Source organism: Manis javanica, chromosome 6 (assembly GCF_040802235.1).
Source record: "Manis javanica isolate MJ-LG chromosome 6, MJ_LKY, whole genome shotgun sequence".
Lineage (NCBI taxonomy): Eukaryota > Metazoa > Chordata > Mammalia > Pholidota > Manidae > Manis > Manis javanica.
Window position 1 is genome coordinate 7,460,720 of NC_133161.1, and position 23,739 is coordinate 7,484,458.

The 23,739-nt window shown below is 40.2% G+C and overlaps 1 protein-coding gene across 1 annotated transcript in view; it reads right to left on the reverse strand.

Moving 5' to 3' along the window:
* CNTNAP2 (contactin associated protein 2) overlaps positions 1-23,739 on the reverse strand; it is a 1,951,112-nt gene that overhangs the window by 565,937 nt on the left and 1,361,436 nt on the right. The window contains exon 13 of the mRNA XM_073239854.1: positions 23,124-23,324. Within this exon, the coding sequence (XP_073095955.1) occupies positions 23,124-23,324 (201 nt within the window). The remainder of the gene's footprint in view (positions 1-23,123; positions 23,325-23,739) is intronic.

The window sequence follows — 23,739 nt, forward strand, 5'->3', positions numbered from 1 at the left end:
GGAACAGGCACGTTGCAAGGATTAAATAAGATAATGTATGTAATAGATAGCATGACACTCAGAACAGGAATGATAGTGCTACATGATAATTACCTTCAGTTAGTTCCTGTACTCCCACAACTTCACTTTTTCCTTCTAGAAAAGCCAATCCCAACAACAGAAATGCACCGGGAGTAGCAAAGTAGTCATGTGACTGTTAATTCAACATCATGTAGAATTTATAGCATAAAAGAAATTTTAAAGAACTTAAGCGAATGCTTTGTTTAGTAGCATTGCTGGCAATTGGCAAACATGTAATAAAATCAAATGCATTGGTTTCTAGTCTGGAATAGGAATTTTTTCCCTATTATATTTTTAAGTCATAAAAAGGACTGATCGCAAAATAAAACACTGCCTCTAGTGACAATTCTGGTTCACAAGGCCAAGCGTAGCTGTATGCTGCAATGCAAATACTTTTGATTTATGGGTTCAGGATCAAAGTTGGCTTTGAGTAGCTTTGAATCCAGCTGCATTTAAACCAAAGCTATGAGCTATTTTTGAAACAGAAGCAGCAACATTGTGGACGATCTAACAATAATAATCTATTCAATGCAAATAAGAACGATCTTGTAAGTTTCAAGCCATGGAAGTGTGCTGCGCAACATCACGGTCCGGTGCCAGCCCAGTGAAGCTAATGGAAGAGCTCCCTGAAAGCGGGAAGGTGATGAGCTTTAGATTCATTACAACTTTATCCTGACCGGTGATTTGCCTCCAAAGATAATTACTTTCCTTCTCTGAGCTTGATTTTTTACTTGGCTGAGAAAAATGGGAACAGGCACGTTGCAAGGATGTTTCAAGTATGAAGAGCATCTAAAAGAGTGGTTTGTCTGAAACCATCTTTTAACAGGGAAATTATAAAACAAAAAGCAAAACAAAAACCCTCAAAAGGCAGCACTGGGTCACTTTCTCAAAAAGTAATTTACTAGCTTTAAGTCTCTGCAAACTGTGTGCTCAGAAGTTAGTCTAACTTTTCCCCAGAATACTTTCTGAGTCCCATGAACCTCTAAAAGCATTCTCTGCTGGGCTAATTGCTTTGCTATGTGCCCTCCTCAAAAAATAAAAAAAATTAAAAAACACTAGAAGTTAAAAGGAAGACCAGAGGTTTTATACAAAAGCTTGTAATTAGGCCATATTAAATGTAATTTTCTTTGACTATTTACAGTGTTACCCTGTTTAAGCAATTCGAATTTAGAAAGCCCAACAGGATAATTGTGTGTTATATATATTTGAATAACAGATCGTTTGTGATAGCGTGAGTGTCCAAACCAGCATTTTGTCTCAGACTAATGTCTGATTCTCTAATGGATTCTCTCCTAAAAGGAGACACAGAATCCCAGGGGGCTTCCCTTGATTTGGGGAAGACAAAGCCCTTTTTAAATGGCTCCTAATATCCACTACGGTTAATGAACTGAAGCTTATGTGGACAATCCTGTTAGCTGGTGCAGCCCGTATCCTGATCTAAGCACGCACTATTCCATTTATTTTGGAGACAACCCATTTAAAGTAGCCTGTCTTCCCCTTCAGCAGGGACTGACAGAGAGGCTGATTAATAGGGGAAGGGCATAAATCTTGAGGATGGAGTCCTTGAGAGTCCCACTTTTAAAAAGGGACAGAAGTCCCCTCTTCCCCAGAGGGACTTGAGTTTCACCACATCACAATGAATGCTAGTGTTCTTTCTACACGTTATTATCTGTTCTATGGAAACAACGTGGCAACATTCTGTATTGCATCCTACTTGCAGGAATTCAGAGTGCTTTTTAGAAGGTATAAAATCAACTTAATTATTTTGATCCATTTTTTTCCCCTCAGATGAACATCACCACATTGTCACCTTTCATGAGACATAATTTGACGAACAGACCTCTTGAGTCTGTGGAGACAGCTGAAGGCCTGCTTCCTCAGAAGGTGTTCTAAGAGCCACAGCCTCGTTAGGGAGGTCAGGCCAGGCCTCCTTGTGCCCAAGCCTTCCCCAGCACCACATTGTCAGTGCCCTGAGGCTGAGGCATTCGCTCCAGACAAACGGGGGACTCCCAGGGGCAGTCACACCTGGCGCACTGGGACAGTCACAGTCAGGCTCCGTCTTTATCGCTGCTGCCACGTATTGAAGACTGAGGAGGGTTTTGGCCACAAGGACCCATGAACTCAGGAGGAAGGAAAAAACAAACAGGAAAATCCAGACTTAGAGAGGACTGTTTCAGACCTTTACATACTGGGAAACACGTTATCCCACATAGTCTATGGATGATCATTTTCACTTTAGTCAGAATCTATTAATAATGGGAAAGACCTCCCAAAGGAGAAAGAGGGAAAAGAAATATTAATGTCATCTCAGAAAGATGGGTCCAGGAGAATAGAAATTCCCATATTTATGGAAGGAAATAGAGGAGGCAGGATCCTAGGCTACCTGCTGTTATTGCTGCTTCCTGAAGAGATATGTGTGTTAGAAAAACAGGTGCACTTAGGGGAAAACAGAGGCTAGTTTACAGTTGTTAAGGAAATTTAAGGGGCGGAGTCTGAAGTCTGCGGTGGTAGCTGTGTGACAGTCCGAAGGATGAACAAGGCCCACAGGTGAGCCCCAGAAGTGCACAGTCCTTATGCCGACAGAGGCCGAAAGGCACTGAACTGCTTGAGCCCCAAGTCAGAGACCCTGTGAGCCCAGGCCCCGGGCACTCTCCAGGTGCCACACTGGGAAGCCTACGGCAAAGCGACCTGGTATGCTTGCTTCACCAGTAGTAAAGCCTCCAACAAACTACCGCCACGCTGGCCTAGATCAGAATTCCTCCAGCCAGGTTTACAAACACGTAGGAAGGTGGCAGCATGTGCTGGGTGGGAGTATGATGTTGTTTGACATGATTCCTCAAAAGCATTAAAGCACATTGCCCTTGACATAGCAGTTCCACTCTAGGACTGCATTTTTAGAAAATTCATTAATTAAGGACCTATGCAAAGATACAGTTACAGGGCTGTTAATTTTAATGTTGTGATAAAGGTTTTTGATAAAACAGCATTCAGACATTAAAATTTATGTTACAGAAATACATTTATCTGGATTGAAAGCTTTTCACTGCATTTTGTTAAATTAAGTAACATAAGCTAAATCTTATTTTCCATATTTCAAAGCATAGCAAGTCCAGTAGTTACCCTGGAGATGTGACTCCAGAGAGCACAAGGAATTCCTCGGTGGTGGGGCTTCAGGTGCTTTTTAATTTATCTGTTTGCCATCTAAACGAAGTATCTCTCCTGTACTTATCTGTTTGATTCTTTTTCTTGTGGTTAACATACATTAGTTATTCTAAGAAAAAAATATTTTTAGAAAGAGCTGTTATCACAACATACCAATGAGAATGGCTACAACGACACATTACCAAAGGCTGGAAGGGTGTAGACAGACCAGGCTGTTCTCAGCAGCACCGTCTGGATTATTTCCAAACTGGAAACAAGGTCCATTTACAGTAACACAGAAAACAAGCTGCAGTATATTCACATACACAGCAATGGGAATGGACTACACTACCTTCAACATAGACACATCTGCCAAATTTAATGATGAGCAAGGGAAGCTAGATACAAAAGCGTACATACTGTACGCTTACATAAAGTTCAGAACAAGGTAAATACATGTTTCACAAGTCAGAATGGTGGCTGCCCTTGGAAGGGGAAGTAGGTTCTGGAAGGGCTGCCAGGGGTCGGCTGGTGCACAGTAGTGTATTTCTTGGTTTGGGTCCTTGTGTACATGGGTGTATTTGCTTTGTGAAAAGTAACCAAGCTTTATACCTATGATTTCATGCATATCTCCATGGACACTATACATTAACAAAATTTACTTCAAGAAAAGGGCTGGTATGAAGTTGGGAAGGAGTTAGAGTTAGACCAGGAGCCACCTGGTACCTACACGGTGCGGGAGAGGGCTAGGAACTCACATGGGCACTGAAGCCCATTGACTAAGGGCACTGGGTTTAGAGTGAGACCTGGATTTGAACCCCTGCTTCGTGGCTCCTGGCTAACAGAAGAGTGACAGAGGAAGCCCGAGATACAGTCAGGGGCCAGCCCAGGGAAGACCGTGTAAGGTCAAGACAAGGATTTGGTTTTCCTTCTAAGTGTGAGGGGAAGCCATTCCTACTTACTGCACAGGACCAAGGAGATTTCTCAGGAATAAAAGACCAGGAGCTGTACGAGGCTGGGAGAACCAACCATGAAAATCTGAGGATACTTCGTATTCTGCCTAAAAACACCCTCATCCTGAAGAAAGAAAAAAAAAAGACAGAACTGCATTTTGAAGACAAATCTTACACTGTGACAGAAAAACCAAAAGGATGCAGTGAGAGCAAGTCTATGCAGTTGAGACAGACTTTCCATCACACGCGAGCGCGGGCAGGCACCACAGCAGGTGCACAAGCAGGTGAGGCTCATTTTGGAATAAAAGGAAATGCCTTTATCTTGTTAGCTAGAGACCCTGCTTCCTCTCCCCCAACAAAAAAAGAAACCTTAAAAAAACAAAACAAAACTTTCACTGTTCTGTCACTACTACCACAGACAGATACCCAAATAAAATATTCTCTTCTCCATGCTGGCAGATGCCTTAAAATCGTTTAGCATTACTCCTGGGCCAGAACTGCATGTAATAGAGAGAGAATGTTCTTAGCTGGTGACACTCACTTAAAAGTAAATAGGGTTTTATAATGACAATCATGGAAGGGGAAATACTTATGTTGTAAAATGAAGGAAAACCTCCCAAATCTAGTAGACAATGTACTTGGGAAGAAAAAGGCACTAAGAAAATAACAAAGTAATTGAAACTAAAAATGAGGATGGCAATTTAAAAGTATAAAATGAAAAATAAAATGTGACTCCATTTAAAATTTGTACCATTATTCAATAATTGTAAATATTAGAGTATATTGAGAAATCATTATATTGAGGAAAAATTAATAAGATGGATCAAGTAATACTGTCCAACCAGATTAACAGTTATACCTAAAATGAATATTCCCTAAATACATAAAGCTTTTTTCTAGAGAAATAAAATTGGAACTGTGTTTGTGTTAAATCAAAAGGAAACCAATTGCTATGTTGATTTCTAGGCATTTTGGACATATATTTTAATAAATATTTTAAGGAACTTGTATTAATAAATCCATTAGGTTCTACTCCAATAGGCTTATTAACAGGCAATTTTTGTTCTCAAAGAATGTCATAAACAATTAAACAATATTTTTATTGTAATTGTTATAGAAACATAGAAGTGACAAAATATGCTAAGCCTATATCTTTCCACTACTACAAATTATCTCATGCTAAACTGACTTTTCAGAACTCTCTCTTAATTCTTACTTAGGGGCAAGATGAACAATTTAACTGATTTGTCTTGACTACACATTCTCTGGCTTTTTACTACAAACACAAGAATGGAAAGCACTAGTATCCGGCTTAGCACATTTCTTTCTCTGCACATTAATTGCTGGGTATATTTCCTGAAAAAAAGGAAAACATTAATTTTTGGTCCCATCACAGAAAAGAAAAACCTGCTTTTACATTTCTAGCATCATCACTTTGCACATTATAGCTACGTGACCACTACCCCCGATCTTTCTTTAAAAGCAAACACCCCAGGTGGACCTTGGAACGTGATGGCCCAGAGGGATGATCAGCACAGTGCCCAGAAGAGAGGGCAGCTCTGAGTGTCGGGATGTGCACGTGCACCCTGGCTTTGCCACTCAGACTCCTGGAGGCTCTGCTCCCAGCCTCAAACCCACCAGAACTCCGTTTTTCTCATCCATATGACTAATATCTACCTCTCCTTAAATTCTTTGAGAAAAAAAAACATGAAATTGCCTAATAAAGAGTTGCTATTATATAAGTATTATTTTCCTTCTTTCCTTTATGTATAGAAAGGAAATGTAACAATGATATGGCTTCATGTATCCACAGTGCTGTCAAAGCAGCTGCTCTTCTAGAGTGTCCTTATAACTGGACACTAAAACCTTATGATTTGAAGAAAGATGATGACTCTTACTGTTGTTTTTTGAAGACAGTGCTTTAATTCATAAGATGAAAGATGGTGCATTCATTTCCTAGGGCTCCCATAACAAAATTTCCTGGACTGGGTCTCTTAAACCACAGAAGCCAATTTTCTCACACCTCTGGAGGCTGTACGTCCAAGGTGAAGGTGTCGGCAGGTTTATTTTCTCCAAGGCCTCTCTCCTTGGCTTGAAGATGGCCGCCTTCTTACTGTGCCCTCTTGTGGTCTCTCCGCACACACCCCCAATGTCTGTCCACGTGTATGAGCTGACTGGATCAGAACCCACCCAACAGCCTCACTGTCCCTCGACTACCTCCTTCTAGGCCCTGTCTCCAAACACCTTCACATTCTGAGGTACTGGGAGTTAGGCCTTCAACAGATGAATTTGGGAGGACACAATTACAGGCACTCAAATTGCAGTGTGTAGGGGATTTAGGAATAATTTCAATATTTTCAATTATTTAAATGATTGTAATCTTAAGAAAAAACACAACGTCTTACAGAGAAGCTTTCTCCCCTATGGAATTATTAAGGGCCCAAAATGATGTCTATGGAAGTTGATGCTGAGCATCACTCATTATCTGTCCCCAGCCCTTCAAAACATGAGTCCCATCTCCCACATCGTATTCACTCTACATATTTGGAATACTGGTGGCCTCTCAGTTAAAATAGATTTTTTAAAAATAAGCTATTTCACACCAAATCAGCTGTAGTCAATAATACATCAGAGTATTGCATGGACATTTGAGCGGTTGGCCTGGTCTGTAACAGGAGATAGATACATTGTCCTATTTTGTATGTATTGCGACTTTTTTTTCTTCTCTATGGCTGGAGTTCTTAACCCGGTGGCTATGGACGAGCATTAGGAGAGTGCATCGCTTTCCTGAAATGTAAATGAAATGGTGTGTGAACCCACTTTGGCACGTTGTGGAGATGCTCTGCATGTCTTTGCAGGCCACTGAAAGGGTCTTGCATTCTGTCCCTTAATCATTCAACTAATGGTTATTATAGTACCGTTTATTACTATGTGCTGGGCACAGTTGTAAATGCTGGTGATACAGTGATGATCCAGAAAGACAACATCCTTGTTTATGGAGATAACATTCTTGATCCCCAAAAACAGGCTAGGAAGCCCTAACCTAAAGCTTAAGCAAACCTGTTCCTGTGGCTCTCTTTGCACACCCAAGTGAATGATTACCCTACTTGGCCGGTTTACTAATGGGTATCTTCTGCGTTATTTATAAGCTTTAAGACATTTTGCTTGTTACCATTAAAGAAGTAATTATGGGAAATCATGTTTACTACTTCTAAAGCTGTATCTATATATAAAATACACAGATATATATACACACAAATATATACTCATATAAAACTACATATATTTGTATATTTCTGATATTATATATAAGGACTTCTGCTTGAACTTATTTCACTACTATGCCTTTATACTGCCTAAATAGAATGGGAAATTCACATAAGCTTAATACTGTTTAATGTCTTACTGATTGAACAGATTTTGCTACACAGAACACTGGTCTTCGTTATTATTCTCCACAGAACTTAGCAAAGTGACTTACATAGAGTAGATGCCTAGGAAATGTTGATACAGAGAATTAATGAATTGCAGGATGGATGAATGGGTAAATAACTGAGCAAGTCCACATTTAGAAATAAAGGGTTTTAAAAGCTAAAATGCTATTGTGGCTGTGATTTCAAATGTATATAAACTAATAATTCCAGGATATCATTTCATGAGGGAAACACAATCAAAGCCCATTTCTGGTGGGCACCGTGCTCTTGGCCAAGGGCTTTCAGGAACCTAAGATGCCTGTAAGATGCCTGTTGCAGGCTGAGGGGAAGAACAGACTTGTATCATATTTAACCTGGTCTCTTCTGTAAACCAACGCCATAAACCCTTCCTGGTGTTGGGTCACCCTCTCTCCCCAGCACATTCCCTAAACTAAGGGGACTTTGGCTAGCTTTTCTTGTTTTAAAACCACTTAGTAGTAACTGCACTACTTACAGAGCCATATGCAAGGTCTTTTGAAGTCAACTCACTGGGGCTAAAAAAACACACTCTAGACCTGAGTAATTTTTTTCTAAAAAACATATATCATAGAATTTTTAAGGGATAAAATTGCAATGATCAAAAACTATTAGAGTCATGTTGAAATTAATTGCATTTGTTGGCTTTTGATTAAATTAATCCAAGTTTAATTTGGTCTTGTTGTTTTCCTAGGTAGTTTTAGGTGATCAGATGCCAGAGGCCAACGGGCCTATAGGGATGTTACTGAAATTTTCCAGAACTCTTTTCTGTTAATATAATAATTGCACTAGTTCAAAGAAATGGAAGATATGGAAATAGTGGACTTTTCAGCTAACCAGTCAGTGCCAGTAGGAATTCCTATAACCAAATTCTGAGCAGGCTACTTTTAAGGTAAGAAGCATGCCTTACTCACCCACACTCATACGAAAGTACCATCTGCTACTTGATGGTATCACTTGTCTCACTGCAAAGAAGAAGCCTTAGGGAGGGTAGGCCTGGTGTGCTGGTCTAATTATAAGTTAGATAATTATATCTTGCTTAGCTACATTTTCCAAGTAGTTTTATCTGTATTTCCTGCCTAACCCCCTTACCTTCATTTTATTTCCTACTTTACTTCTTGCCAAGAGCTGCAATGCGCCGTTAATCAGCCCCTTGATTCGGGAGCACACGTGGGACCGTGCCATCCCACCAGTGGGCTAAATGACTCCCAACAACACCGGGATGTTACCCTTCAGGCTGTGATGTGGATGCAGAGCCGGGGACATGGCTTGTAAAGGACACAGGGTCCTTGAGGAGGGGAGCACGCTTACTGGACAAAGTGTCTGATGCTGCATTTGCATCATATAAATCAGATGTGGATGTTTGCATCTTTGATTAACACATGGAGTATCCTGGTATTACAGGAAGTAGGTTGAAAACTGGTATTAAATTTTCTAAGAAAGGACTGACCTGCCTTTCTTGCAATCCAAGAATAACACCAAGACTAGTGCACATCACCTGAGAAATGGGATGTTGGGAGAAAGTTGTGGTACTTCTGCTGGTGACATAGCTGTGAAGGGCCAGTGGTTTTGGTGACTGAGCTATGAGGTGAGCCTTCTATTAGGACAGCACCGTATCATGGCACAGGCTGGTAGATGAGTGGGTGCTCACAGCAAGGAGCAGTCGCCAGAGGAAGCCTCTGAATTTGGAAGGCCGGAGCAGAGGAATTTTCTCCAGAACTCAGTAGTAACACACTCCCACTAAGTTCTACTGGGAGCTCTGGGAGGCTGCCTGGTGAGCGTGGGCACTGGCTCAGGTGGGGAGATGACCTTTACGGAATTGCATGAAACACTGCTGGCCAAAACTCTGTTCACAGAAAGAAAAATACACAACTTTAAGATAAAATGCAACAAAATTAGAAAAGCATAGTTACAGAAAGGAAGTGACATTATATTTTCTAAAAATTACAACTCTGCAATAAAACCATTTGGGCTTTTGAGACAAAGGAAGGGAAAACACCAAAACCGTGGAGGTTTGGGGCTGGGTTAGCAGATGCGTTATTTATATCCATGATATAGCTGGGAGGGGATAGGACCTCGTTCAGGAAAGGGGCCCAGGAAAAGGGCCACCACTGTCAGGAGATGGGTTTATAACAGCACCCTGACTGGAACAGCAGCTTCTGGAAGACAGGGGTCTGGGTAGAAGCACTAGCCTTAGTGTGTGTGCGTGCCCGGTGGGGGCCCGAGGGCACTGAGGACGAAGCGTGCGTCTGGCCCCGTCTGCTCACACGCCCCTTAGCAGTGACTCAAAAGGGCATATTTTTAGGGCTGATGTTAGGACAGTATGACTGTAGAGGCTCAGCAGTCTCCCGCCCTCCTACTTCTCTCCAGGCAGAAGCTGTTTGAAATACCTTTAACAGGAGATCCCTTCCTTGAGCCACCAGGTCTTCCTCACTTTCTAAGTGCCCACAGAAACTGGCTTAGGAGATGGAACAGAATAGATGGTCAATAAACACTGGTGCAGAGAATGAATGAATAAGTGAAGGAATGAATCAACAACTTCAAAATTAAATAGGAGTTTTAAATGTGAAACTGTATGTACAAGGGGATGCAGGGACTGACATTTTCTTATGCTACAACTGAATTAAGCAACCAATGGGAAATGTCTGGCAGCAGAGTCTTCTGCAGCTCCGTAGGGAGGCCTGTAAAGCAAGCCAACGTGGGCACTAGGTCTCCCATGAAAGCAGGAAGGACGAATAGGGCAAAGGTACGTGGACACAGGGGTTGCAGGGTCACCTAAAACTGAGGGCGCCAAAACTTTTCCTCTTTGGATAAGCAGAGTCAGTCAGAAAACAGATGCCTATAAGAAGAGAAGGTTTTCTGTTAAAAGAAAAGAGATGCAAAATGAGGGGAATAAATTGCAAAAGATAGACTTCTTTGAATAATCTTGTTAAGAGCTGGCTTATTTATAACAGTTTGTGCATAAATTAAAGCTGTTTATAGGAGTTTGTCTGGTCCGGAGCAGCATGGCATGATTCACATGGCCACTGCTTTGCATGATTCATAAGTAGACCTGAATATTTTTTACATAAGTGGCATAGTTATTAAGAAATCTAAATCCTAGTGTATTAATTAAAGTTTTATTTTGCATTCTGAGGACATCCAGGTGGGCTCTCAGGAGAATTAATGAATCAGAGGATAGGAAATTATTTTTAATATTTGCAAACACTGAGAAAATATTTGTGTTTTGCTATTTTGTTTTCCACCTCATTTCAGTTTCTTTATTATTCTTTCAAAGCAATCTCTTAGGGAAAAAAAGGCATTATGCAAATTTCACATCAAGTGATGCTTTATATTACATCACCTCATTAGGCAACATCCTGGTAGGTTTCAGGAGTTAAAATTAAATCCATTCTGTTCTCTCCTTCTCCTTCCCAGGGGTAAATCTGCTGTCAATCTTAAACAAATTTAATATATCTGGCTATAAATTAATTACATTACTCTCTAGTCATCGCCATTTATATTTCTTCTGCCTTATATTTCTTTGTATTATTATATGATAACTTTCCAGTAGGGTTCCATGCAAAACACACATGGTTTGCCTTCTGTACTATCAACAATAACACACAGATAGACAACAAGGTGTATTCACTTCATTGATTTATCTACCTTGGTGGTATCTGTTATCACGGAAGCTTCCAGGAAGTCAATGGTATAATACGTCATAAGACGTTTTTGCTGAGAAAGTGTTTCTACATCTTCACAGCCAATTCCAAATCAGAAGCTCTAATATGAAGAAAATGATCAAAATATCTGTAAAAGCTTCTAAAAAGTAAAGTACTATATCTGCCTATTCCATTCGATCCCTGTGGGGAGCCAGAATTCAAGTTTCCTGGCAAGGACTGCAAGCATCCCACTCACTGTCTTTCTTTTTCCCCTCTCAGAACAGAGAAACATCAAGGATTTAATTCTATGCAGGCCACATCTCCTAAGTCTGCCCAATTTCCTCCTTCTCTCCTAGGAAAGGAAATTCAGTTATCTAAGTACAATAATATAGCATTAGAAACTTCTTTCTCCCACAAAATAGAGGATTGCAAATAACTTTAAGAAATCATCTCCATTGTCTTATGTTGTCAGTATTGGGGTCTTGAGTTTTGAAAATAACATGAACTCTTATGAGTTAAACTAAAATACCAAAGCTTCATGAAAGGATGAAACAAAATTACCACAAAGAGACTAAATGCTCCCAGGCCACCAAGACATCACTGTGATCTGACTGCATAGAGAGCTGCTAATAAAGGACAGGGTCGACAGGGTCAGAAGGAAGCTGGAAAGATAGGCAACATGGAGGCGACAGAATCGTGAGCAACATGATATCTTTGCATCTGGCTCAGCTTAAGGGAGAGGGCTCCATGGTCCAAAGGCAGCCTATTCTCTTCAGCTTTCAAATCATAATTTACTTGTGTTCCAATTCCATGCTCAAGAAACAGGCATCTGATTCTAATTTGGGCCCCCAGATGATAACCCTACAGGGAGGGATTTGGCCGGGTAGAGAACAAAAGTGTCCAGTCCATTCAGCATGACATCATTCATCACAAACGGATACACTGGCTTGCCAGCTGCTACTCGGCTCTGCGCGCACCCTGCCCGCACAGACTGTGCCAGCCAGACCGCTGGATCCCTTCGGCAGTTACTCTTCTCTGTTTAGATTAATACAGTGGCACTTTGACTGTAGATCTCAATCTTGTAGACTCTGATTATATCTGAGATCAAACTAGAGTGTGCTGGTAAATCAAGTTCTATCAGAAGAATGTGACTTTGAATTGTAGAAAACTCATTAAGGTAATGTCGGATATCTTGAGAGACAGCCTTCGAGAATTCTCCAGGTGATGTAAATTCAGCTCCCCGAATTTGATGCCGCAAGTTTCTTTTCCTTTCTAAAACTTCTATGCATAAGCAAGCATTTCATCTACACTTTCCTAAGAAGTTGCTTCAGATAAAATCTCTACTAAATCCTTTCTAATATAAGTGAAGCCTAATTTCCTTTCCTACTTTCTCATGAAAAAGTGAAATTTCCAGGGCAGTTCAACACTTTTATTTTCTCAAGGGCTTCTTTTTATAGACCTTTTGCCTACACATATAACCCAATTATATGTCTCCTACTCAAGATTGTTTCTGCTTTTGAAGAATTTCTCTGAGCCATGCCTACACATATTTTATACATTTTACCGAAGTCGCATTTTCCCTTACCTTGAGGTGACACAAAACAGGGTAACAATTCTGAGTGGTAATAGACAAAATAATAAAAAGCATTGCATATTTTCACAGTATTCTTACCCCAGATGATTCATAGTTATTCTGTGTTACCTCTGTTATTTATTCATATTTAGTCAATGTTACCTTTGATATTTATCTTCCAAATGTGACTGCAGCCAACCCCTCCCCACTAAAAATTTATCTGTTCTTGGTAAAATACTCTGGCTTCAGAAATGTGGTATCAAGTTACATTTAGTTTCAATTTTTTTTCCCACCTCTGTCACTTTTAATCTCAAATTCACTTGTAGTTAACAATTTAGTAAATTACAGACAACTTTTAGTTATCTCCAGCCTGATTATTTTCCCCACACATACTGTTTTTAACTTAAACAGAAAATACCTATTCTACATACATAATTTGATTGTCTGCATTTCAAATAAACTTGGTGCATTGTTACTTTCAAGAAGTCTGTGCCTCACAGTACCAGTTTCTCATTTCAGGGACAGGGTGATGGAGAAATTCCACTTGGCTTGGTTATTTCTGGAACTAATAGAGGGTGTGTGTGTGTGCCTGGCATTTATATACTTAAAATACACACAAATACATTACATTATCTCAGAGACATATGCACTGGTATATATACCCCAGGGGATGAAAAAATATATGTCTATAATGAAGGTGGGTGCTTTGTTTAATCTGAATATCTATTCCCATACTGGAAGGAAGAAAAATAAGTTGCCAAGGGATAGAAGGAGTTAAAAGCCATTGCCACTGAATATCCTGTAACTTCATTATCAAGTTTACAGTGCCCTTTAGGTATTGATTACATCTATATCTAAAAAAATTATGTTAAACACCCCAAAGCCAAATACTCACTTAAAAATAATCTACTACATTAACTTACCTTTCTACTGCCTTTTATTGGTTTGGATAATATGTATCTAGTGATTCAAAAATTCAAGTTATTTGTGAAAGTCTATGAGACCTATGTACAATGACTATTCATTTATAAAGGGCACATTTCTTCTCTGCTTTGATTGAAATTATTTCATTAATACTTCCTATTTTTACAAGAAAACCATATAAATTGTTCTACCAGTTCTCTTTATGCAAACTCCTAACTGTAGTGACAGGGCTGAAACGTCTGTCTATGATTATGTATTAAACTTCATTTCGTAGAATTCACCATCTTGTAATACCGATCCTCTTAATTTTGTTGCTTTTATCACCTTGCCATGGTGATCTTTCAAAATGAAATAAAACAAAAGATGTTGGTTCCTAGAGATCTTTGCATCGCTGCCTTCTAAGAAGAAAGATGAATGATTTCAATGTTTGGACTAACCAGATTAATATGGTTTTATAAAAATTATGAGATACTAAAAAATACCAGTCTGGCTGAGCAGAACCGCAGAGCTGGGCTGTTGGTTCGAGTGATTTCCCCGAGAGGCCAGAGACAACACGGGAAAACAGCCGGAACCAACGGTCCGCCCGCAGTTCCGTTCTGCCAGACTGCGGAGTTTATTACCCGCCCCGTGTTCCTCCCCCTGGTTACCCAGTGTGGGCACAGGCCTCCCCTCGCCCTTGCCCTGTCCCACCTCTGAGACTAGACTGAGAGTTACTTTATTCTTTTGACAGGAAACAATCCTTAAGAGAACAAATCTCTATGTGTCTGTGGTTGACTTTTCTGTCCACACTGGCATCCCAGGGCCCACCCCTGGGCACTGCTCACTGCTGGCCGGCCTGGCCATCTCTGCCCTTCCTCATTCTAAGAGGATCCTGAGCAATCCGTCAACAGCAAATGAATAAGGTAAGAATGCCGTGCGTGTTCAGCATAGATACGCAAGTTTCAAAAGAAAAATGTGTTTTCATATCTTATGTCTGAAAAGAAGTGGATAACCTTTTGCAGTATTTTTCTATTTCATCAATATACAATTCACCTGTTCTATTTGAAATACCCTGATATTAAAAACATGAAAGTCAAATACTCTGTAGAAAGAGAGGCATGCTCTTGTTTCTTTGACATTAAATGTTTTTCAATATGGTTCTAAACAAATTCTCATTTAAACTATATATTTTAGTATACTTGTCAGGGCCAAATAGGATATATTGGGGGAAAAAAAGGTAGGATTTCAAAATGAAGCTTTTGAAGCTCTTATAAATGTGTCTTTTGGCCTACTGCTGAACAAAAATGCTCAGTCTTCATTTTTAATTATTCTGCAAGTGCATACTAATACTACCGTCTAGAAAAAACAAAAAATTTCCCAATTGATTAGCTTATTAAGTGGTCCCATCTCTTTCTCTTTCCTTCTATCCCTTTTCCTTTCTTTTTCTCTCCCATTTCTTGTTTCTTTAATATTCTGGTAGAAAATATATGGTGTCTAGAGACACATAAAACTACATTTTAATCTTGGTTTGGTCTCTCAGGACTGTATTTACTGTCTTCCGTTCAGTGAGTTAATTAACCCTTCTGAAGTTATGTTTCATCAGCTATAAAATGGAAATAATGACATAAGTTTTGGGGGTGGACTAAATGAACCAATATATGTAAATGCTCATGTACATTTAATGAATACTAGGTGCCATTTCCCCTCCTTTCATTTATATCATAACCTAATTTGAAGATAATTATTTTTAATCATCCAACTATTTAGGTGACAACATATCTAGCCTGGAGACTAGCCTGGTACTCTTTCAATACCAAAAGAAAAAAAGTTATCATTTTCTTGAAGAGGATTTAAGAGATGGGATGAAGGTCAAAGTGGCTATGGCATTCCCAGTCCATGAACACTTCTGTGACATTATTCACTGTCCCATACAAACTACCCAGTCACCAATTTTGACTGATTGGAAGCAAACACAATAGGGTAATAGAATCCAGCTGCCATTTGGGTGCCTTGGCACATTCTAGGAACTGAAAGAAGCAAGAGAGAAGCTTTATCATTCACTGGTGGGAAAAAAGCTTGGAAAACAATGTCTTTGAAATAAAATTTCTGTGTTATTTCACATGAGAGTCTAAAAAATGAGTTCTTTCAAGTTTATTTCTCTGAGATTCTTAAACATTACCTTTACTTTGAGTGGCACTGGGATTTGATTCAATTGTAAGAATGAAAAAAAAACCACACTGAAAATACTGTTGATGGAGTGATGGAATTATTCTGTAGCTTTCCTAAGGTTATGGTTATGGAGGGTTCTTATCTGGATCTGTAGAGGTGCTTCCTGTTAGACTGAGCTCTGGGTGATTAATGAGTTAGTTCCATATACCTTGCAGACACTTACTATCTTGGCTAAAATATGGAATAAAGGTGTCTTCAGATCTCTTTGGAAACTACAGAGAGAAAAGGAGAATGTCTGACTTATCTTCCTAAGTTGATCTTCTTGATTCATTCAAGTTGCCATTTCTATAACCATATAAATTATATTTTATTTGTCAATTTGACAGCAGGCTGAAATGTACCTTCATCAAAAATGGAGAGAGATGAGAATGAAAGCTCCCTCAACACCTCTCCCAGGCCGACCTCACCTGTCCGTGGGGCATAGCTGCCCAGGTGAAAGAACAGATCACTGCTTCTCTAGAACTGGATTTCTTACTTAGTCTTTTGAAGAATAACATTTGCTGGCTATACAGTCAGTTTTATGTGTCAACTTAGCTAGGCTACAGGGCCCCGTTTTTCAACCATACACTAATTCAGGTGTTGCTGTTTAGATATTTTGTAGGTATCTCTAAAGTCCATTAATAATTGACTTTAAGAGAGAGTACACCAGATAATTTGGAGGCACCAGATCTAATCGTTTGAAAGGCCATGGAGCACAGCTGAGTCCTCACTGAAGAAGAAATTCCACCTGACCTGCGGCCAGCAGCAACTTCCTGAGTTCCAGCCTGCCTTTCTGGGCAGTGAAACTCAATTTTGGACTTGCCTAGCCAAGCTCCACTATTGATAAACCAATTCCTTGCAATAAATCTCTAAATATATGTTTTTTCACTGGTTCTGTTCTCTGGTTACATTGACCAACAGAACTCTAAACCCCTATCTCCTCCCATTTCTAAGCTTCCCCTTCAGATGCAACCTTTGCACACAGGGGAGGAAGGATTACCTCATGCAAAATACACTTATCAACATTTTTAGAAATGAGAGTTATATGAGATAAAATGTCAAGAATGGTGCTGGTCAGTAGAGTTTAATGAAATCCCTGCCCTTTCCTTTATCCCCCTTCCTGGAGCACGTGCTCATTCTTTACATGCACCATTCCAGGCTCTTTCCTCTCTGGGGGCCCATTACATTCCTTTCCGTTTTCCTCTTTAGTCTCAATCTCTCCACTACCTCCTCCATTTATAAACTTAGTCATAACCACCCCATCCTTAAATATCAGAATCCCCAAACCCTGGCTTCGGCGCTGCCTTCCGATTAAGCAGCAGTTCTATGTTTAGCCATCCCCTCTACCACGGAACCTTCTGAAAACCTCCACCTGCTGCAGGGACTCTGGAGCGACCCCCTCAGTGTCCTTTCCTCTCATTCTGCAGTGGCTCCACCCACCAGACCCTACTCACAAAACTCCAGTGGCCGCCCAACAGCCAGAGCTGGGGGCTGGCTCCCTGTCTATGATGCCTCACCACTGACCACCTTTTACTTTTCTTGTTTTTGCTTATTTTTTTACAAGATTATTGTTAAACACTCATTTCCCCAAGCGTCCCCATTATAAGGTTTCCTAATTCGATTCTCTCCCTGCTGCTCCACCATGACTGTGAGTCCCTTTAATGAGCTGCATCCTCTCCTTTAATCGCTTTTGCAAATTGGTGTTTTCTTTCTTTCTTGCCCTTTTGTGCTCCTCCCAGGACCTCTCTGAGTCATCCTATGAACGCGGGACAACGGTCCACAGTCACACACTTTAACTTTGCTCCTGGGCACGTGGGGACATTGCTTCCCCCTCCCCTGAAGTGACTCCACATACAACCAATGCTGAGTCTTGCTGACTCTACTCTCTCAACTTAAGAAAAACAACTTTCCTCTTCACTGTGAGGGGGCCCCGCAGTCACCCCTCTCAGCTAGACTCCGCGGCCCTGTGCCAGCCCTCTCTTCATGCAAACCCCACTTCCTCCACCCTCCTCCGCAAGCCACAGGCAGAATCCCTCCATGCCAGCTCATTCCTCTGCCCTCCCAGGGAAACCCTTGACGTCCTGCAGGGACTCTGGAGCGACCTCCTCAGTGTCCTTTCCTCTCTCTCACGCCCAAGTTCTCCACTCCAGCCATCCTGACCCCTCTCATTTCCTTCAAAGTGCTGTGCTCCTTGACCTCCATTTCAGAACCATTGCATATTCTAATATCTCTAGTCTAGAACCTTCCCCTGCTGTTTTTACTTAGTTAACTTATATGATTCCTTCACATCTCAGCTTATATATCACAATATTTGATGCACAAGAAATAATAAACATCTGTGGATTGATTATTTCATTCATTATTCTGGTTGAGAACTTCCATCGGCTCCAATCCATATTGATGAAATAGCCTCTAACTATTCTATGACCATTGTGTCCCTTTTAACTAGTGACCTCTATGAAGATTCTAGTTGCCAGGGTATGGAATATGGCTAGATTTAATTTTCTAATTTTACGTTTCAGTTATATCAATCTTCCTTGTTCATCCCGTTTAATTGTATCCTCCAATTTTAGTACATTTAACACAATAACTAGATAAATGATTCATTTTTGGATATACTGACTAGTCACAACAAATCTCATTTACTGAAAATGCTAATCTTTAGTTGCAATAGAGCAAGGTTTTTATCTCTGTTGTTTCAAGAGTTAAACACCATGGTTTCTTATAATGCATAACACAGACTTCAGAAAATCACTTTCTTGGTAACTTCACCAAAGTTTAGAAATGTTTTTCTAAAAATAGGTTATGTTACAATGCCAGAGCCATGTTTTCTTGTCTTTCGGATGCCACTAAATCACAGTAGAGTATCTTCAAAGTATATTGGATTTTACACAACTTCCTTTACAAGCAAAAATTGTGAACATAACTCCTTTTCAATAGATATGAAATCTAACAGTAAACTACCCAAAAGGATGGATAATTTATATTGTTTCTTTCAAAAACAGAAGCAATAAAACTATGACTTATGAGAACAAGACTACATTGAGAAATTAAAAGAAATGAAACACTGGAACCCAATGAAAGCAACACTAAATATAGTCAGAAAAATAGGAAACATATCAACTTTATACCTCTACAATTAAATCTTTACATGTGTAGAGAAAAAATTCTTCAGCAGAAAATCTTAATTAGAACTTGTAATAGTGTGTAAAACAAATACATGATGACAGTGCATCTGAGACACATAAATAAGCATTTTAAAAGCAGGCTAACAGGTCTTTTCCAAACAGAAATACTTTGATCATCTAAAAGCATTAGAATTGCTGATTAAGACTAATGAAACTTTCTCCTGGTGTCTTATTTATCAAATTCAAATTAAGGTATTTATTTCAAAAGTAGATTTCATTATTTAATGATTTTTGCTTTTCGTAAGTTCAGATATTATTACATTTGTAGTTCTGGGGATATAAATATAAAACATGTTAATGCCCTTTTGGTTTGGGCAGCATTAATGGTTTGGCCAGAATTAATCTGTTCAGTCTCAAATTGGTATGCCTCACTCCAGTCACACGCTTCTATGAAAGAAAATAACTTTGTCTTGTCTCTGTGTCTTTTATAAAGTTGATTATGACAACTGAATTAATGTTACACTGCAAGAAGAGATATGACAATAAAGGATGGCAAAATCATTGAATGAAAATCGATTTCATTTAAAAATTTTGTAGTAATAGAAAGAAGAGATAACATCACAAGCCATATATTAGTATTCTTATAAAAGTTGTGAGAAACCAATAATGAATAATTCTACATTTGTTAGCTAATGGTATGGTACAACCAAACATTTATCAAAATAAAAATGAGGTCCATGTGCATACAAAATCAACCCTTTATTCTAAGTACCACTAGAAACTATAGTGCCCCAAATGAACTCTAGAGGGTAAGGCTATTAAAATAAAGAATAACAATTCAAGTGTATAGCTATTACAAACTCATTTGATATTCATTTTAATTGCCATGACTATAATGAATATACTCTGTATTCAAACAGATGTCACAAGTACTACTACAGAAGTTCCAATATAATTCAGTCTTAGTTAAGAACAAGTAAATGGATATTTAAAACTGGATGTTACCAGGAAGGAGGAGGTAAAAAACAATTACAGCAAACATTAGCTCCTTAAAACAGCAAATTAAAGATTTTTATTAAATGGCATTCTTTCTTATTTGGACATACACAGAATACAATCATATAGGAAAACTTGCTATATCATTTCTTCCTCCCTCTTGCTTTAGCTGTTCCACAGATTAGTTGGCTGGGAAAATAGAAACTGGTAGTGTGAAAAGTGACTCTGAGGGGAGGCTGAAATGCACTCTACAATATTTACAGAGCGGTCTATGAAAGGGGAGAAAAACACTGCGATGCCTATCTAGTTTAGCTGAGGGAGCAGGTGCTTATTCTGTATGCCACTGTTTTTCAGTTGGCCAGGGAAGGTCCAAGAACCTTTGAATCCTCTCCCACCTGGAGGACTGACGTCTAGTGTCCAACTGAGAGACCTTCACACCATAAATTAAAGATGGTATTTCCCAATGTATGTTTTTTAAAAGCAAACTTTCCTGAGCTCCAACCAAGTTCTAACAAATCCGAGAGTTCTGGGAATAGAGCTACGCCATCAGCACTTTGACAAGCCTAAAACTTCTGATGCACACCCTTGTTTCAAAACGACTACCTGCAAGTTGATGAGATAATATTTGAAGCTATATATTTTCATTTCTTCCTGATCAGAAAACATTTATGTAGCACTGAAGCTATGTGAAATATGATACATAAAAGGCAAGAAGTATATGATAAATTTATTTTCACAGTACAATAATTAATCAACTATAAATGACTGGAAATACAATGTGTGAATGTCTGGAAGCACAAACAGTGTGTTTATTGTGCAGATGAACAATTAACTCTCGATTTCAATTGAGTAGTACTTCCCCTGGAAAGGTGTCCAGAGGTTGCAGACAAGTGTGTTCAGGTTATTATTAGAAAATGTAATTGAAGTATTGCTTAAATACAAATTGATCCTATTTTCCCTGATGTTTTTGTCACCCTGTATTTTCAAACGGAGGGTGATGTGCAAGGCTTCTTGGTGGCTGGGGGAAGGTGGGGCAGAAGGTACCAGGGAGGGGAGAGAAAGGAATGAATGGGCACTAAAGGCAAACCGGTTTTCTTAGCTCCAACCCTGGTGCCCTGACTACAAGTTGGGCTTATTTAAGAGTTATACTGTGTTTTTTAACCACCAGAGCAAAATTCAAAAAGAGAAAGTTGACTTTGGCGTTCAGTGGAAGAATGGAGGACTGTAAAACGGATGCAGCGGCGCCGACTGGGTCTGTGGAGGGCGCTCTCCGCCCGGCTAGCAGATGCCTGCCATCTGGCAGGGCCTCATGCGGGGCACAGAGAAGAGCTGTCTTCCTCTTTTTACAAGCCACAAGGCAGGCAGGTTGGGAACCCAGCCTTAGGTCCACCTTCCACCTAATTCCCTCCTAGAAGCCCCCTCTTACAGCCACACTTGAGGATTTCAACATAGGGGTTTTGGAGCGACACCATCTGGCCCCGAGTTCTCATCACAGACGCAAATGCGTGAGCTCCACTCAGTCCCACTTGATCAGAACCTGAGTTTGTGTCTTATCAGCCTCTCCAGTTCCCCACTGGTGTCGGAGAAGCACTGCCCTGCAGGGAAGGGCCTGGCTCTGCAGCTCAGCATTTAGTTTCCACCGCAGTTTCTCCCATTTTCCTGCCTAACCTTATTTTTCACCACTCTTCAACCTGACCTCTGTTTTGGCTGAGATGTTTCTCACCATGGCCTGAAGGAGTGTCCGGACTCGGCCTTCTAGACTTCTGCTTACCGTCTTTCACCAGCCACGGACCATCTTTCTGCCTCTTTACTGAGGCACCACTTACGCGCCCCAGCCACCCTCCTCTTTCTTCAACCCCACAGGCGTTAAGTGTCTGAACCATTTGCACATTTTACAGATTTTGCTTTCTCAGAGTCCATATGTTATACTTGTTTGTAATTTTAGCACACGGCTGCACATAAAAAAACACTCAAACTTTTAAAATATTGTATATGTTTTGCTTATAACTGTCATCTGTGAGCTACTACTCCCTCTAGCACAGGCCCCAGGGCGGTACTGATCTGGGGCATCAAACAGCCCACTGATTGGTCCTCTGCCAGAGGATAATGCCACTTCTACAGTTGCTTAATATGGAAAAATAATTAATATATTGTTTGCTATTTATTAAGTTCCTTAAGTGAACCAAGCCCTACAATAAACACTTGGTTTAATACCTTATTAAATCCCCACAATTAACCTGAAACAGGCATGATGACCCCTATGTGCCTGAAAAAGACACTGGAAACTGAGGCTGAAAAATTCAATGAACTCCCCCAAAGTCGCATACCCGGGGAGTGGGAAGGCTAAGCAGTGTGGGCCTATATTTCTCTGATTCAGGTCACAGGCTTTATTTCCACTGTCACACAAGAGACTCAGGGATTTAGTTTTCCATCAACATCTTTAACTTGCTGCCAAGAACATCAGAGGATATGGATCTTGCAGTAAAGATATTTCCAGGATATCCTTTGGAAACTATTTTCTATACCCTTCACACACACACATATTCGGAAGCATTGTTAAAGTAAGCCATCACGAGAAAAAAATTAGGTTGAACTTTTTGAGACAAACAGATCCTGTTAAATGACTACAGACCACAAAGAGCTCTAAATTCTATCGCTATCCTACATGGTACTCTTCTGCAGACAGCCGTTGGGATGCTTTCAGCTTTCCATTAAAGACAACTGAAGGACGCAAAGGGAATGACTTGAAAGTTCACCAGAAGCTCAGATAAAAGTTCTGCCCAAAGCAGTACTGATGATTAAGGACCGGAAACACTCACATACACATATACGCACGTAATACGGAAAAATCTTTGCATTAAGACAATGGAGTTTTTTTTCTTAAAAACCATACTTTCTTAGCTTCATTCCCCCAGAGAACAAAGTAACTGATATTTTACTTTTCCATGGCTGCCTGCACTTTTCAAGACTGGTCTGTGAGACAGTAAGCCACACCTGTTGGACTGTTTAGGCAATTCCAAGCACCAGCTGAGACAGTAATTAAAAGTAACATTCCATTCTCAGCCTACCTGGGGTGTTCAGCAGCCTGGACATCTTGCAGAAATAGGAGACATACTGCTCACAATACTCGGCGCTGCTGGTGATGGCACCGATCTGGTCCATGGAGGCGCTGTAAACGAGCTGTGTCACCGAGTATTTTTCTGGGTTGTAGCCCACCACCGTCGTCTGCATCTGCAAGTCGTGAGACACTATGGTCCACACTTTGTCCTCTGTGGGGAGAAAAATACCACGACAATGGATCATTAGTGGGCAAAGGATTCTTCCAATGTCAGAAAATAATTGAGTTACATTCAGAGTGGTGTGCTCCCTGACCTGACATAGAACAGAGTCCAGGACTGAGATCCTTAAAGTAACCCCTGTCCTTTTCTCACACCTGAGTTCTGCTTACACAGACTAAGTAGGAAAGAAGCATTTTTTTATTAAAACAAAGGCAAGATACCTCTTGAAAACAAACAGCCGGTGTATCTGGTTGACGCTCTAACATCCAGCATGGGATGCGAGGCCTGTTACGTCCTGACTTTGTACCCCTTCCTTCCTCTGGTAGCACACTGTTTGCTTCTTCCTAAATGAACTTCAGGACGAAATGCTTCCTCCTGTGCTCGCTCTCGCAGGCCTCTGCGTGTG